Source organism: Pseudopodoces humilis, chromosome 6, assembly GCF_049639895.1.
Source record: "Pseudopodoces humilis isolate 2021_Gansu_Grassland_sample_001 chromosome 6, ASM4963989v1, whole genome shotgun sequence".
Lineage (NCBI taxonomy): Eukaryota > Metazoa > Chordata > Aves > Passeriformes > Paridae > Pseudopodoces > Pseudopodoces humilis.
The window spans coordinates 70,606,024-70,620,730 of NC_142205.1; the positions used below are offsets into that span (position 1 = coordinate 70,606,024).

General features: G+C 50.0%; 2 protein-coding genes across 4 annotated transcripts in view; both read right to left on the bottom strand.

Annotated features, from left to right (window-relative positions):
- Window positions 1-3,407, bottom strand: part of LOC102109088 (extracellular matrix organizing protein FRAS1) — a 105,606-nt gene extending 102,199 nt beyond the window's left edge. For all 3 annotated transcript variants that reach the window (XM_088057106.1, XM_088057107.1, XM_088057104.1), the window contains exons 1-2: window positions 3,281-3,407; window positions 1,063-1,094 (exon numbers count right to left, since the gene is read on the bottom strand). In XM_088057106.1, the coding sequence (XP_087913232.1) occupies window positions 1,063-1,094; window positions 3,281-3,371 (123 nt within the window). In that variant the 5' untranslated portion in view covers window positions 3,372-3,407. The remainder of the gene's footprint in view (window positions 1-1,062; window positions 1,095-3,280) is intronic.
- Window positions 3,408-8,036: 4,629 nt separating this feature from the next.
- On the bottom strand, window positions 8,037-13,345 carry MRPL1 (mitochondrial ribosomal protein L1). The gene is made up of 9 exons (XM_005531751.3): window positions 13,281-13,345; window positions 13,016-13,121; window positions 12,153-12,396; window positions 11,816-11,899; window positions 11,602-11,673; window positions 11,310-11,421; window positions 10,770-10,870; window positions 9,343-9,424; window positions 8,037-8,286 (listed from the first exon to the last, which is right to left on the bottom strand). Exons 1-9 carry the CDS (start codon window positions 13,312-13,314, stop codon window positions 8,123-8,125), a joined length of 999 nt encoding a protein of 332 aa, XP_005531808.2. The 5' UTR covers window positions 13,315-13,345; the 3' UTR covers window positions 8,037-8,122.
- Window positions 13,346-14,707: the final 1,362 nt, after the last annotated feature.

Sequence of the window (14,707 nt, forward strand, 5' to 3'; positions counted from 1 at the left end):
CTCTCAGCCTCTCCTCATGGAAGAGGTGGCTCCATCCCCCTAATCATCCTGGCCTCCTCTGCACCAAACACGGATTAAAATGCTGACTGTAACAGGAGACGCTGAAAGGAAACAGTGTTTCCAAGCATCATCTAAAACACAACAAAAAGTTGCTACAGGATTCTTTTGAGGGCTGTCAAGACCCTCCACAGAGCATCATTGACAGGAGCAAACACATTTAGCCTGCCCCAACTCCCTCCCGAGCCACCCACCAAAAACAACCCCTTCCAGCCATTTCCCTACGTGCCCTTCTTGGAGCACAAAAACTTCCCGGGCCTGGAGTCCACCCTGGAAGGCCAAAGGAGCCACCAGCTGTTTCCACAGTGCCACTCATGCAGAGCACGTATCCACTTCTGCCCGGGGAGAAACAAAACCCCCGACAGCTGCTGCCTCCCAGCCTCGGCTAGCAAATCCCTGAGCCAGCCTGCGGTGGGACTGCAAGCAGATCCAGAAGCATTCCAGAGACACAAAGTAGCTCAGCCACCTCCTTTTAGCCCAGAGTACCGGAGCAAGGCTGACAAGTGCTACCCAGCAAAACACTGTTCATGAATTCTTAAAAGCTCTGATTCTTGTACCAAGTCACTCATGGGTTACGTTTCTAGAGACACCAGACAGGAAAATGTGTCGTGTTTGTAAGGATGAGACGGGGTACCGTGATCAGCTGAGGGGAAAAAGCCTTAAGCTGTTGTCATTAATAGCTCATTAATTCAGGAAAAGAAACGCAGAACACAGCCTGGCCCTGCACTGATGTTTTACAAAGCACCACCTCCATCCTGCCTGGGACTGCCCACCCCTGCAAATCCCTCGCATCTTTTCACCCACTGAAGCCCCGGTCAGACTGGCTGGGCCCAAAGGCCCGGGGAGAATTCCCAACCTCTCCAAGGAGAGAATTTTCCAGCAGACTGGAAGCTGACAGACCTGTCACTCTTGTCACAGGGGTGACAAAAAGCAGAAACTAGAGTCAAGTGGAACAGCACCCTCACAAACCCGTCCCCCAGCACAAACGTGATCAAGCTCACCTACCTCAAACAAGAAGCCGTGGTAGACACAGGCACCTGAGGGACCAAAACAAAAATAAACATGGTTAGAAGCGAGTAACAGCAGCAGCAGAGCCTCCAGTGAACCTGCTCTGTCACACCACCAAAATACATTTGGGCAGCCACAAAAAATGCAGTTTTGGGGCAGCTGGGCAACATCTGGATAAGGGACAGGACCTTCAGCCTAGTCGGGCTCAAAAAAGGCACAAATGAGGCAGAGACAAAAAGGGGGGACCTGCTAAAATAGTTTTCCTCTGTCAAAGGAACTCCAAGATGAAAAGGAAAGAGACCACGGGAAAGGCTGCCTCGAGGGACCACCCAGAAAAGTCAGAATTTCCTCCTCAAAGAGCGGAGCTTCCCCGAGAAATGCAGGTTAGACAAATCGGTAGAGAAAACCTGGGAGCTACACTTCTCAGAATCAAAAGCTCCTCCTTTGAGCTCATCTTCAGCTCAGCTGCAAGAGGCTGTGGAGGCACCATGGGGAATTATTTTCCCTTGCCAGGAGGATGAGCCACGGGAGCCCAGTCACACTTCTCTCAAACTCAGCAAATAGCTGTTCTTTAGGCAAGAGAATATAATTTCAAGGCTCACCATCCAGCTGCACCTCAAAATTCAATGCAAGCCACAAGGTCACACATTGTTGGAAGGCACAAGGGGGAAAAAAAAAACAGAAAACAACGAAAACTTAATATCATTTAGTTAAGACCAGTACAACCCATCTGTTTTACCCCTCCAGGGCTGCCTTTTCTTTTTAGCTCACTGACAGCTATAGTTCCCTAAAATACCAGTGTGCTCATCCCCTCTGGGGCCAGAGCAGGGAATCGGGACCATGTAGGACCAGAAAGCAAACTCACACAAGTCTGATCCTCCTTCCCCAACGAGGGCAAAGACCTATCTCCCTCCATTACCAAGAGATACTAAGATATAACCCAGCTTTGCAGGACCTGGAAAATCCTTAGTTACAAACAAATTTCACTTTTATTCCCAATTATGAGGGAGCCAAAGACACTACAGACACGTTAATTGAGGCTGCCGTACAACAGCACCCTGATTTTCCACGCAACTCCAAGTCCTGGCTGTGATCAACACCTGTTGCAAAGCACACCTGAAAAGCATTCTGCAAATTATGACTTCCACATGCTCAAGCACCTGACTTGAAGAAACCCCCAGACTTCCTGCTGTGGTATTTTTGTGGGGGATTTCTTGGATGCAATGCAGTTTTCTGGTTTGAAAGCCTTTATTTTTGGTAAAAGTCAGGTCTGTCAGAGCCCTACCCAACGAGTTAACATCCCAAATCCCCACCGAGCAGCTGCTCAGCTCGCACACACACATCGCTGAGTTTAACTGCTGTTATTCACTAAGACAGCTATGCCAAACGGGAATCACGCTGGGAAGCAGGGTTTGCGGAGAGTGCCACTTCGGAAACCAACAACCTACAGCCGAAGGACAGGCTGGAAAACGACCCAAGAGCACGATCGCAGCCAGTCCGCACTCCCAAACTCCCAATACCATCAGTGTGGCTGCCGGGCAGCCTGTCCAGCGCACCCAGACAAAACCCAGCGCCCGCTGTCCCTCCCTCCGAGCGCTCCCACCGCGGCATCCCCACACGCCAACTCGGACCCAGCCGCCCCCTCCTAACACGGGAAAGAGAGGATGCCTGCTGCCGGCTCCCCTCACGCTTCCCGGGCACCGAGCGGCTCCCACCGCCGCATTCCCGAGCCCTCCCCAGGGCCAGCACCGCCCGCGGGGTGTGTGAGGGCTGCGGCCGGCCCTTCCCGCCCCGCCTCGGCCCCTCAGCGCGGGCAGGGGCCGCTCGCTGCGGGCTCCGCACGCCGTTCCGGGCCAGCACCCCCTCACCTGAGCACGGCCAAGTGCCGGGCTGCCCTCCCTTCCCGCCCGGCCTGAGGGGCAGCTCCGCCATGCCCGGAGCGGGACGCGCGTTCCTCCACGCCCGGCACCCCGCGGCCGCTCCCGGGCAGCCACCGGCGGCAAGAGCCGGGCACGGCTTCGCCCCTTTCCCCCTCACCTCGCCACAAGATGGCGGGGGGCGGAGGCGGACCCCCGCCCGGGCCGGGAGAGCGGCAAGGGAGCCAGGGAGGCACAGCCGTCCCGCTCGCCGCAGCCAAAGGTGCCTCGGAGCCGGCTTTTCTCCTCAGGAATCCCTCAGCCCGCGGGACGGGGACGCGCCCGGCGCGGCCACTCACCTGAGGCGGCATCGGCCGGCGCGGCGCGGAGCAGCGGCAGCAGCAGCGGCAGCAGCAGCAGCAGCAGCGGGGTGGCCCGGGCGGCGCTCATGGCCCCGGGGCGGCGAGCAGCGAGCCGGGAGTGCCCGCCGGGCCCGCGGCAGGTGCCGGGGCAGAGCCTCGGCCCCCGCCCCGCCGCCAAACTTTGCCCGCAGTCACTGGGGCAGCTCCGCGCCGCAGCCCGCCCGCCCCCCGCCCCGCCCCGGGCAGCGCTGCGCCCTCCTTCCCTCCTTCCTCCCGGCACCGGAGCCTCGCCTCCTCCTCCTCCTCCTCGGCACCTTGGCTGCGGGGCCAGAGGAGCCTGGCTTCTCCTCCTCCCCCGCCGGCCACCTGGGGATGGAGCAGCCGCCGGGAATCCCGCAGCCCGTCCCAGGCGCGGCAGTGCCGGGATTAGGCAAAACCAACGTGTTTGTGTTGGATCTGACCTCACTGAGTTGATCCATAGCCCGGCGGCTGGAAGGGAGAGGTCACCCTCTCTCCCGCCGGGGTTGGAAGCCTCTAACTTGGGGTGTTTTGGGTGCCAGATTGGGTTGTAGGATTATAAGGAGAAGTTATCAAAGCCCGGTCTGTTCACACGTCCATTTCTTCTTGCCATGCCTGCTGCTTTGCTCTTCCTTTCTAGAGCAAATCCAACTAAGAGTTAACCGCTCAAACTAAAAAAAAAAAACAAAAAAACAACAAATCCCCCCAAAATTCAAGTTAAACTCTTGCCCTTACAGCGTTCTCTTACTTTAAGCACCTCCACACACACAGTTCTAGTCCACTGAAAAAAAGCTTCCCATGTCACCCCTCTCCAGCACTGCACACTCAACAGATCCCCAACGTTTCCAAATCCAATTCGGCTCCTACGAGTCACAGGACAAAGAAAAACAGCCCCAAGTTCGACGTTACAGCCATTAAACTGCTACGAGCCAAAGCCTCAAATTAAAATTAACTCAGAAAGCGAGCTTATTTTTACTAGTCTATGAATGAAATGTTGTTTTTTTTCCCTGCTAATTTCAGCCTTCCTGCTTCATAGCAGTATCCCAGCTCCCACATAGCAGTAGGTTTGCACAGGGCTGGGCTGCTGCTGTCTTCATCTCCTGCTTGCCTGATTAAATGCAACGATGGCAGCTCAATTTGATAATAATTCCCCGTGGTAATTCCATCTGTTCAGTTCTGATTCACTTCCTAATGAACACTACCATCTCAAACTCCGAGCTGGAGGTCAGATTTCTTAATTTATTTTTTTTTCTCCTCCCCAGGACTGTATGCCTTCAGTCACCGTGCTGGAATTCCCACAAGGAACGGGAGAAGAGAAATGTACAGCGCTCTGAGATCCAAACAGTGATTGGCATGATGAGTTTCTCTCTGCTCTACCCAGTTAATACTCATCAGCCATTAGCAGAGGGTTTTTATAAAAGCTTATTATTAAAAAACCTAAAAATTTATAAAGCTTTTTATAAAAACAGGAGCAGGGAGACACAACAACTACCTCTGCACACACCATCACTGAGCAGAGAAATATTTCATGTTTCTTTCAAACACAGCAGAAACGACAAAAGGAAGAAATACAGGAGTCCCAGTTCCCTCCTAACTCCTCAGGTGAAACTTGACCAAATTCAGAGAAGCACCAGCAAGAAAGAACAGGTGGAAACAATCAAAACCAAGCACACAGAGGGTTCAGTAACTTCATACAAATAACATATTACATCTTTTAATCATTTGTGTTGTTCATCTTCCTGCTGCTGTTCTTTGGACTAGGGAAACAAGTTGTACAAGCCTAGCTACAGCCTCTTCCTCCTCCGTTTCTGCTACCTTCCTTCCTGCTGTCCTGAGAGCACTGCTCCAAAGACACTGTTAAAAGTCAGAAGAACTCAAGACCTCTACCTTACATAATTTTGCAGATTTACCCATTCCACAGAGTGAAGGGAGAGCGTTTCCCTCATTTCCAGCATTTCTCAAGATTTGCACTGGGCACCAAAGACTTCAGATTTTCAGAAATTCAAAGTTTGGTGAAGTTTTGTCCTTCACATCCTACTTAACACAAAAGCAGCACTTCTGTTTTGATTCTCTTTACAGATTAGCAGCAAATAAAGATATAAAATAAGCTTCAGGCTCTCTCAGGAGAAATAGGAGATAGTTCTAAGGCTGAAAGCTTGAATGGTGCAACTTGCAAAGCCATGGCCCAGCTGTCAGCTGCTGCCACGGATCTTAGAAACACCGGCACAAAAAGTCACTGGGCTTGTAGAAATAAATCACTTTTAGCCCCCCTTTTATCAAACCTCTAGGGCAGGGGTCAGTTTTCTGCAAGCTGGTGTGAAAGATCCCTTTCTCCACTTGGCAAATCCAGAGACTGGAGCCAGACATACCTTGTGTTCCTGGAGAGCTGGGCATGTGCTGGCACAGGCTTCCCCAGAACAGCTGGAGAAACGTGGTTCTGAGAAGGCTCCATCTCTGGAGCAAGTGAACCAGCTTTTATGCAGATTCCCCATTTCCAGAGTGCCTGACAGTTCAATATTTTTCCAGGTTTTAACTGGGTTTTTAACGATTTTTTGAATAAGCCTGTTTAAAATCAACGCGATCAGCCCATGAAAACAATCTGGCATTGCAGTGTCACCTCGTGGGAACTTAACCCAGCATCTCCCAGTACCTGGAGATTTGGGAAGGTTTTCCTCTTGTTTTCCAAGTGGTCTTGGAGGTGACACACTGACAATTCTCCCTTCGTGTCCTGGTGGGATGAAGCCTCTAGTCACCTTCAAGCTGAGGCACTGACAGAAGTAAATGCTTGGAGAAGAACTATGTTTATCCCTAGCAGTGTTTTTAGTCAGCTTCAAGAGCTTTTTGTCCCCCTCTGTCCTATTTCAGTTTTCCCACAGACAGACTTTTGGCATCAGCCTCTCCCAGAATTTGGAGGCTGCCAAGACCAATGGTATTGCAGAGCAATGGATAAAATCATCACACCTAATCATTCAGAACAACCATCTCAGCACTAAAAACCTGCCATCCCTGGTGGCACTTGGAACATCCCTGCCCTGCTCCTCTAACCGTGGCACAACTCGCAGCACAAGCCCCATGAACTCAGTCTGACCCACAGAAATTCCAGGTTTTTTGCAGTGCCACGAATTCCCCTACAAGTCCAGGTTGAGACTGAGTGGCAGCTTAAACCCTGCACTCCCCACAACTGCACACAGGTTTCTAGGACAACTTCTTCCTTGTTTGGGCAAACGTTTCTGTGTGTGAACCCCGGCTCTTCTCCTTAGCTAAACTAACAGCAGGTTCAGATAAAACAAATCTAAAAGCCACCATACATCATCTGCGCTGCTGAAGGTGCTGCAGCACTCCCTCTCTCCCACAGTGATTTCCAGAAGCCAGCAACACCGTGCCTAGTGTGACAACTCAAGTGATTTCTGAGGCACGCCGGCCCAAGGACCGCACGTACGAGCTCCCACGCCGCGTGTTTGGGGACTAAGCTTATTAAAGAGGAATCACCTCACGTTGTCTCCCTCCCTTTCATCTCTCCCCCCGTGCCAATCAAGCATCCCAGGACAAAAAGTCGTCACAGTGCACTCAACAGCTTGTACAGCACTGTTTCAGCATGGCACAGGGCAGGGGCATTACTCCTTTAGCAATCAGTGGTGCAGTGACACCAGTCCAGAACTGCGCCTCAAAACTTGCTGAGCTACTTCTCTTGCTCACCTGACCTCCAGAGGTCCAGATTTACTCTGTCCCCACCGTGCTGGGATTTTCCAAGCACAGATTCCTGCAGAAAAGTTGGTTATTCCGTGCTTTTATTCTCTGAGAGAGCACTCAGCAGTCCGAGAGCTTCTGATTTAAGCTCACCTCTACATTTATGCTTAAACCATCACTTTTTTTTTTCTTTTAAAAATCCACCCATCAAAGAGGGCAGGCCTATCTTTTTCCAAAATGGATAGTGAAGTCTTGGAAACAGGCCAAGAGAACAGAGAAAAGGCAAGGAATTCTATGCAGGTGATACCACAAGCTTTGCTTTTCTACACCAACAGGAAACTCACCTTCCAATTGTTCCTTTTGGGTCACAACACACAGCCACTGGAATGCCTCATAATATTCCTTACATGTCTAATGCCTGAGCAATAAAGATATTCAAGTGCACTGGCATTCATTTTCCCACTTAAAACACGGAAAGTCTATTGTATGAAAGCTTCCTATACACACCTAAAGGGATTTTTTTGCTCCAACTCTGAGCAAAGCATCCCACACAACCAAAAATAATCAGCACGGCCTTGACAGGCATTGGCGACCCTGACTGACAGCAGCCAAAGGCTTCAGATGGGAGCTGAAAGAATAATAGGAATGATTGAAAGCCACAAACCTGCCCAAATTTGGACCAGCTCATCCCTGTTGTAAATAGCCAATACTTTCTGGGACTGTCTTACATTTCGGGGTGCAGCTTTACAAATATGTGTTAAGCAACAGAGCCCCCCAAAAAAACCCACCCGAGGAGAAATTCCAACGCCTATCCAGGAGGGAAGGGCGGGAGCGCCACCTCCTGGAAATAAAGCAGAAAGCACCGGGAAGGAGAGCCGGATCTCCAGTTCATACTCCAGCAAACCAGGCGGGAAAATACATCAGAGCAAGTGCACATTCACTGCCACCCCCCCAAAACACATCCAATTCTTCCTTAGAGAAAAGGTCGGTATGGTTCTGGCAGCAGGCTCCTGTTTGTGACAAGGTTAAACCGAATTTACACCTGAAATCCTCAAGTCCCATTTATTTTTTGTTCTCACAGAGCATGATTTGAATGACACCATCTGCTCCCCCTGCTAGAGCAAGGGGAAGACATCAGGTACTAACAGATTCTTGGTTAGCTGGCTTTTGTTCATCTTCATCCACCGCGTTCTCTTCTTTTTCTTCTGCTTTCTCCACCTGAGGCAGGATTCCATCAAGGTTCAGCAGCAAACCTTCACTGGTGGAAGATCTGATAACCAACCTCCGCACAATGGGATCTACGAAACAAAAGTCCACCACCAAGCTGGTCAGTCCACCCCTCTCCATGTCTCCAGGCTGACTGCTCTCAGAAAATGTTTTCAATCAAGTAAAAGAACACCACAAGAATCAAGCCTGACTCTCCAAATCAGTGGAAAAGCTACTCAGACCAGAAAAGCTAATCCTTAGTTCTGATGTAAATTGATTTAAATTGATTTTAAAAAAAGAAACTAACAATCCAAAACACCCCTCCTGCCATCTACTTATTGTATTGCAAGTCAGGCAACCCCTCAGATTTTATTTAGGCTTCTCAAGGCATGTGTAGTTGGCTTTTTATGGTCTGGTCTCTGCAGCTACTATGAACAGAATCACTGGGAGAGAAGCAAGATGATTCTTCTGGCAGACATTAAGCAAGCAGTAACATAAAAAAATGGGTTTTTAGCTCACACAAAGCTCCTTGCCTAAAATGATTTCACGAATCACCATTTCCTCTACCTATTAGGCAGATGCCCTTTGCTTAAAGCTGGCTTGATTAGTCCTTTGTAGCTCCTTTTGCTAAGGAGTTTAAAAGAGAGGGAGAGAGGGAGGGAGAAAAATTGGAGAAAAACTGGAGAAAAAACATCCAGAAAAAAAAAATCCAGGGGGGAAAAATCCAGAAAAGAAAAGGGGAAAAAAAAAAAAAAAAAGTCCAGAAAAAAACATCCAGGAAAAAAAACCATCCAGGAAAAAAAACATCCAGGGGGGGAAAAAAAATCCAGAAAAAAAAAAAAAAAAAATCCAGAAAAAACCATCCAGGGGGAAAAAAAAATCCAGAAAAAACATCCAGGAAAAACATCCAGGAAAAACACCCAGAAACAAAAACACAGAAAAAAAAACAGAAAAAAAAAAAACAGAAAAAACCCGAAAATAAACAGAGAAAACCAGAGAGAGAGAGCTTTTCCCTTCGAGGAGCAGGAATTTCAGAGATTCACTTTGAGAACAGAAAGGTAATTTAATGACAATCCAGCAAAGAACATCCATTTCCCACTTTTGTTGGCTGCAACCTGGACAAGCACGTTAGCAGGAGGACTCCTTACCAAAATTTGATGGCTTGAAGGTGCAGATGTCGTGGATAACTGTTTTCAGATTGGCAATGATGTGCTCAGCAGGCATATCCAGCTGCAAAAGGATAATGCCAAGTTAGTTATGGTGATGCTTGGAGCCCAGATGAATACATCAGAAAGCACTGAATACATCTGAAAGGTTATTCAGCACTGGGATAGATTTCCTTTGTCCGTGTTCCCTGTGAAGGAGGGACAAATCCCATGGACAAATCCAAGTGACTCAGAAAATAATTATTTCATACATGCTGATATGGTCTCCAGATTTCTACTCAGGACACCAAATTCCCAGGGCTCTGTAACAACATGTAGCCTTAGGGTGGGGGGTGAGAAGTCTTTAAAAAAAAAAAATTAATACATGCACAAGAGGTTTTGCAAAAACCTTATTAAAACAGAGGATTTGGGGAAAGAAGCTTCAAGAAGCAGCTGTCAAAGAGCATGAAATGGATCCACTCCAAAAACATCAACACACCTAAAACTGAAGGCATTAAGAGCTTGAATAGAAGGAAACCAATCAAAAGAATCAACTCAGCAGCTCCATAATGAAGACAGGTAATGCTCAGAGGGTTCCAAACACTTCAAAATAGTTCCCACATCCAAATAAATATCCCAGCTTCCAAGCCAGCTTTCCACACGAAATCCTTGTGGATGCACACCGATCCTGATGTTTGAAGTTTTGAACACTGCTCTCCAGAGCAGCACAAGGTGCTGCAAAAAGGTTCAGGTAAGCTGTTTGTTCCCTTTTTATTTCTTAAATAAGTTTGACTCCTTCAACAGCAAGATCCAGAATTCCAACTAGACACAAAAATGCAGACAAGGAAGCCCTTGGGATGCCCGTGCACAGCTCAGAGCAGCTAATCAGAATTCATAAACTCATTTATCTCCAACACTGCCAGGTAAAGCTTCAGGTCTTTCCCACCCCTCCTTCCATGGCCACACTCAAACTAAATATCAGGCAGGATTACAAAGACACAAACCAGAAGGAAAGCAAAAAAACCCCACAGCTTAGGGCAGAGATAATAAATAAAAAAAGTAAAAATGAATGTTCTGTTTCAGGTGTAACACAAACAGTTCTTGCTTTCTACTCCAGCTGATAACTATAGTTATCAAAATTAGAAGTCTTTAATTATTTGGGTAAAGCAAAGACTTTTGGACTTTCCTGTGCATACTGAACACAGACTTAAAAGCTCACAGTTTATCTACTTACCAAAAAAAAAAAAAGGAAAAAGTTTACAACCAGCTGAAGATGCCACACAACAAGGAGCTCTATTTCCTTCTTTCTTAAGGTTAGTTAAAATGGTCAATTTTCAGAAAGAGACTGAAAACATGGGTTTTTTTCCCCTCTTTGAATACTACAGCTCCGCTCAGGAGAGAAAAATTTAAGAGCTCTCTACAAAACTTACTCTGGCTATTCTTGTCTTGATTATATCCTCATCCTCTACCGTGTACTCGTGACATTCTCTGAAGAACTGCAGCATTTTGGGAATGTCACTGCCCAGGGAATCTATTGAAAAAAAAAACCAAAAAAAGCCAAGAAGTTGTCTGAGTAATGCCCATTAGCACAGATAGGTGTGGAATCAGGAAAGAGATAATTCAATCTGTTAATTAAGGCAAGCAAAGGCCACTCCAAAACGCAGTTTCACAGACAAGACAATGGTGGCCTCACTGAGATGAGAAAAACAGCTCCCCCTGTTCCCTCCTTCCCCATTCATCAGGATCAATAAGCAGGTAAATTTATCTGGGTTCTAATCCCAGATTTGCCTGCTGTAGGAAAACACAGATTCCTCGAGTTACCTTGACCTAAAACGAGTGGTGGGGTCGCCCTGCAGCCTAACACCGAATGGAACTACACATCCTCCCCAAAAAAAACATTTCAGTGGCACCCCCGGGGCTCCATCTCCACCAGCAATTTGTAACAGTTGCAACAAAGAACTGCTTCTTACTCCTCTTGCTGCTGGGGTACTTCCTTTTCAGTTTGTTCCTCAGGGGTATTAACTTGGGTATTATGGCAGGGACGGCCACATAGAAATCAGCTTGGATTTCATCCTCCAAGATCTGCAACAAGCACAGTTCAACACATTTCATTCATATCTATAAAAGTGTCCAGGCACAGAAACCCACCTGGCACTCTTCACCCTGGCTGATACTCACTGAGTATCAGGCTTCTCCCCCTCCCCAGGCCCCCATCCTGTTTTAATTAGGATATTTATGGAATTCTTTAAGGAAAATAGGTACCCATTTGATTAATTCCAGTCCTCCCACGATGGCAGCTCCATGCTCTCGAGCTATTTCAGCTTCTTGCTCATTCTGTCGAGAGAAAAAAAATGAAAATAAAATAAAGTGGTAGCTTGACATTGGTTGGTATTTAGGGAAAGAAGCAAGAAATAAAGGAATCCTTCCATAAATAAAGGAATTTATAAAGAAAATAAAGGAATCCTGGCTCACCCACCTCTGTGAACACCAAAACCTTGTTCACCTCATCCGTAAAGCGATGGGGAAGAGTGACACTGCTGGAAAATGGATCCACTTTTTTCTGGCGAGCAAATAAAAAAATATAATTAAAAAAAAAAAAAAATTAAAACAAACAGTAAGAAGTTATGACTTGAGGGTAAATTATACAATCACAGAGAGTTGGTCCCCTAAATGTGACCAAAAAAACCAAAAATGCCAACGAGGTGAGGGGCTGCAGCCTGTCTTTGCAATTCCCCCCTGTGACAATCCCCAAGTCTGAATGGACCCAACGCCTCCGGAAGCGCCCCAATTCCCAGGCCCCTCTCCCAGCCCACCTTCTTCTGCAGAGCCATATCCAGGAACACATTGATGTACACAAACTGCTTGGGGTGGGTGAAATCCAGCTCCTGGAATCTTTTCAGCATGCCCACGGCCTGCTCCAGCTCGTAGGAGGGTCTCTTGTAGAGCCACGTCAGGTACACATCGTCCACGGGCATGGCCATCAGCCGCCGCCTCCGGGGCGGGGCTTTCTCCTTCACCTTCTCCTGCCTGGGCCTCTTGGCATCTTTTTTGGCAGTTCTGAGAACAAGAAAAGCCAAAAAAAAAAAACCCCACCCAAACTCGTTGTTAAGTGGCTAGCTGGAGGGTTTGGCTAATTATCTCGGCAGCCCGACCCCAGGCAGAACAGGTTTTCTCCTCCCCTTCCATTTGGCGTTCAGCTAAACGCCCTTGTCTCATCCTCCTCCCTGTTTTCAGAGGGTCTCCGGGCGAGGAAAAGAACATTAAAATGATAACTGGATGCTCCATTCCTCTATAAGCAGGGCAAAAGGGGCCTGCAGCACTTGGCAACGCTGTACACAGAGGTCAATTTTGCTTCTCCCAGCCGTGCCGAGTTATTACAGAGATGGCAAACTAAACCATAAAAAGCCATCTGAAGGGTTTGAAACCCATTCCAGGCGCTCACCAGCTTTCACGCCGACCTGTGACCCCGCAAAACCATCAGCGTCAAGCTTTCCCTGTGCCGCTGCCACAGAAAACACTCCCTGCGAGCCCGGGCTGTTCTCCGGGAGCCCGCGGGATGCCCGCAGGGTCAGGCGGCTGCTGGAGCGGCACTGCGGACACCAAACCCGCCCCACACCCCCCAAACACCACCCGCACAGGCCAAGGCAGCCTCCCGGGACGCCGGAGCCGCACTCACTTGGCTGCGGCCGCGTAGGGCCGGGCGGTGGCGGGGCTCACCACAGCGGGGACGGCGAGGAGCTGCTCCAGCCCGGGGAGGAGCCGCCCGCAGCGCGGGGCCAGTGCTGCGGGACAAGAGCAAACACCGCCTCAGACAAAGCGCCGCGGCCTCCCGCGCCCCTGACCCGCCCGGGCAGGATCCCCTCGCCCCCCTCCAGCCCCAGAGCGGCGGTGGAGGCGGAGAGACGCGCGGTGCCCTTGGTCCCTCAGCGCGGCCCCCTCACCTCGCCACAGGCAGCGAGCGCTGGGCGCCGCCATTGCGCCCGGTGCACCCCCGGAACGCTTCCCCGCGGAACCCGCTCCCGAGACCGAGAAGAAGCGTTCCGGCCGCCCGCGGGCCCGCTAGCGGTGTCCCCCTACTGCCGTCCCCCCCGCTCGCCGCGCCCGGGCCTGTCGTTCCGCGGGTGCGGGGTTCCGGTGCCTGCCCGCTGCCCGGGGAGAGGTGACCGATTGCCGGGGGCTGCTTAAAAGCCTTCGGCTCGCTTCTTCACCGGCCTGAGAGGGGCCTCAGGGCAAAGCCGCGCTTGTCTCGTAGCGCTGCAGGACAAACTGGTCCCCCTTCCCCGAAACAACATGGCGGCGGCTGCTGAGGGCAGTCGGAGCCGCGGCCCTCAGACATGGGGGCGTTCACAGCTGCTCAGACGCGTCTGGTCGGGAGAACATTGCTCCTCACACGCTCGGTACTGTCCGCTGCAAGGCACACCTAATTCCAAAATGAGATTTCCTGGCTGCCATCTCACCCCTATTCCCTTGCAGATTGGGTGGGAAAAGAGATGCCTCGTTCACTCTCCTGGAGCAGCATCCGCTTAGAAAGACTGTGGAACCATCTCCCGATCTGTTCGGAGTGGTGCCACAAACTACAATGGTTAAAGGGGGCTTTTATTCCACGCCCATGTGCTTTGGACTAAAAACGTTCCAATCCCGCGGTCTTCCCCAATCGATCTTCGTCCAAGACTTTTGGGATCAGACACGGGTGGCTGTGTAAAAGGAATTGTAACAAAACTCTGTTCATCCAATCCAACTCCTGGCTCAGCATCCTGGGCAAGGACGGAGTGGGGACGTGTGGGGGAAAAGCCTCAGCTGAGGAGTGACGAACACTTGTTTAGAACTCTTGGGGGGGAAATGAAATGATTTTGGACGGGCGTGGGTGGCTCCTGTGGAGGTGGTGGATGTCAGAGGAGACTTCAGTGTGCACCTGTGGCCGGGTAACCCGCGCCCTTCGCCATCTCCCCTGTGAGCCTCCGGCTTTTTGCACGCCAGCTCTCTGCCGTGGACCACGGATTTTGGGAGAAACGCGGGCTCACAGTTCATGGGCAGCCATCCCCAATACCTCACTTTCTCCAAAGCCCGCTTCCTACCAACACCCCTTGCTCCATCGCTGAGCCACGTCCCGCTCTCCGGCCATCAATGAAATTTTTGGGTCCAGCGTGAGCTCACCGGCAGCTGCAACAGAAAGCAAATTCCACTTAAAAGCCCCAGAGCCTGATGTCTTGTCCCTCCCTGTGCTCTCTCGACCACTTGCTGCTTCCTCAGACACTCCCTACGTCTCCCTGGCGCTTTTTTTATTTTATTTATTTTTTTTCCAGCACCGTTTTCCCACTCGGGCACGCACAGAGCCACATCCCTCCCCGCGCCCGGGCTCGTGTTTTAT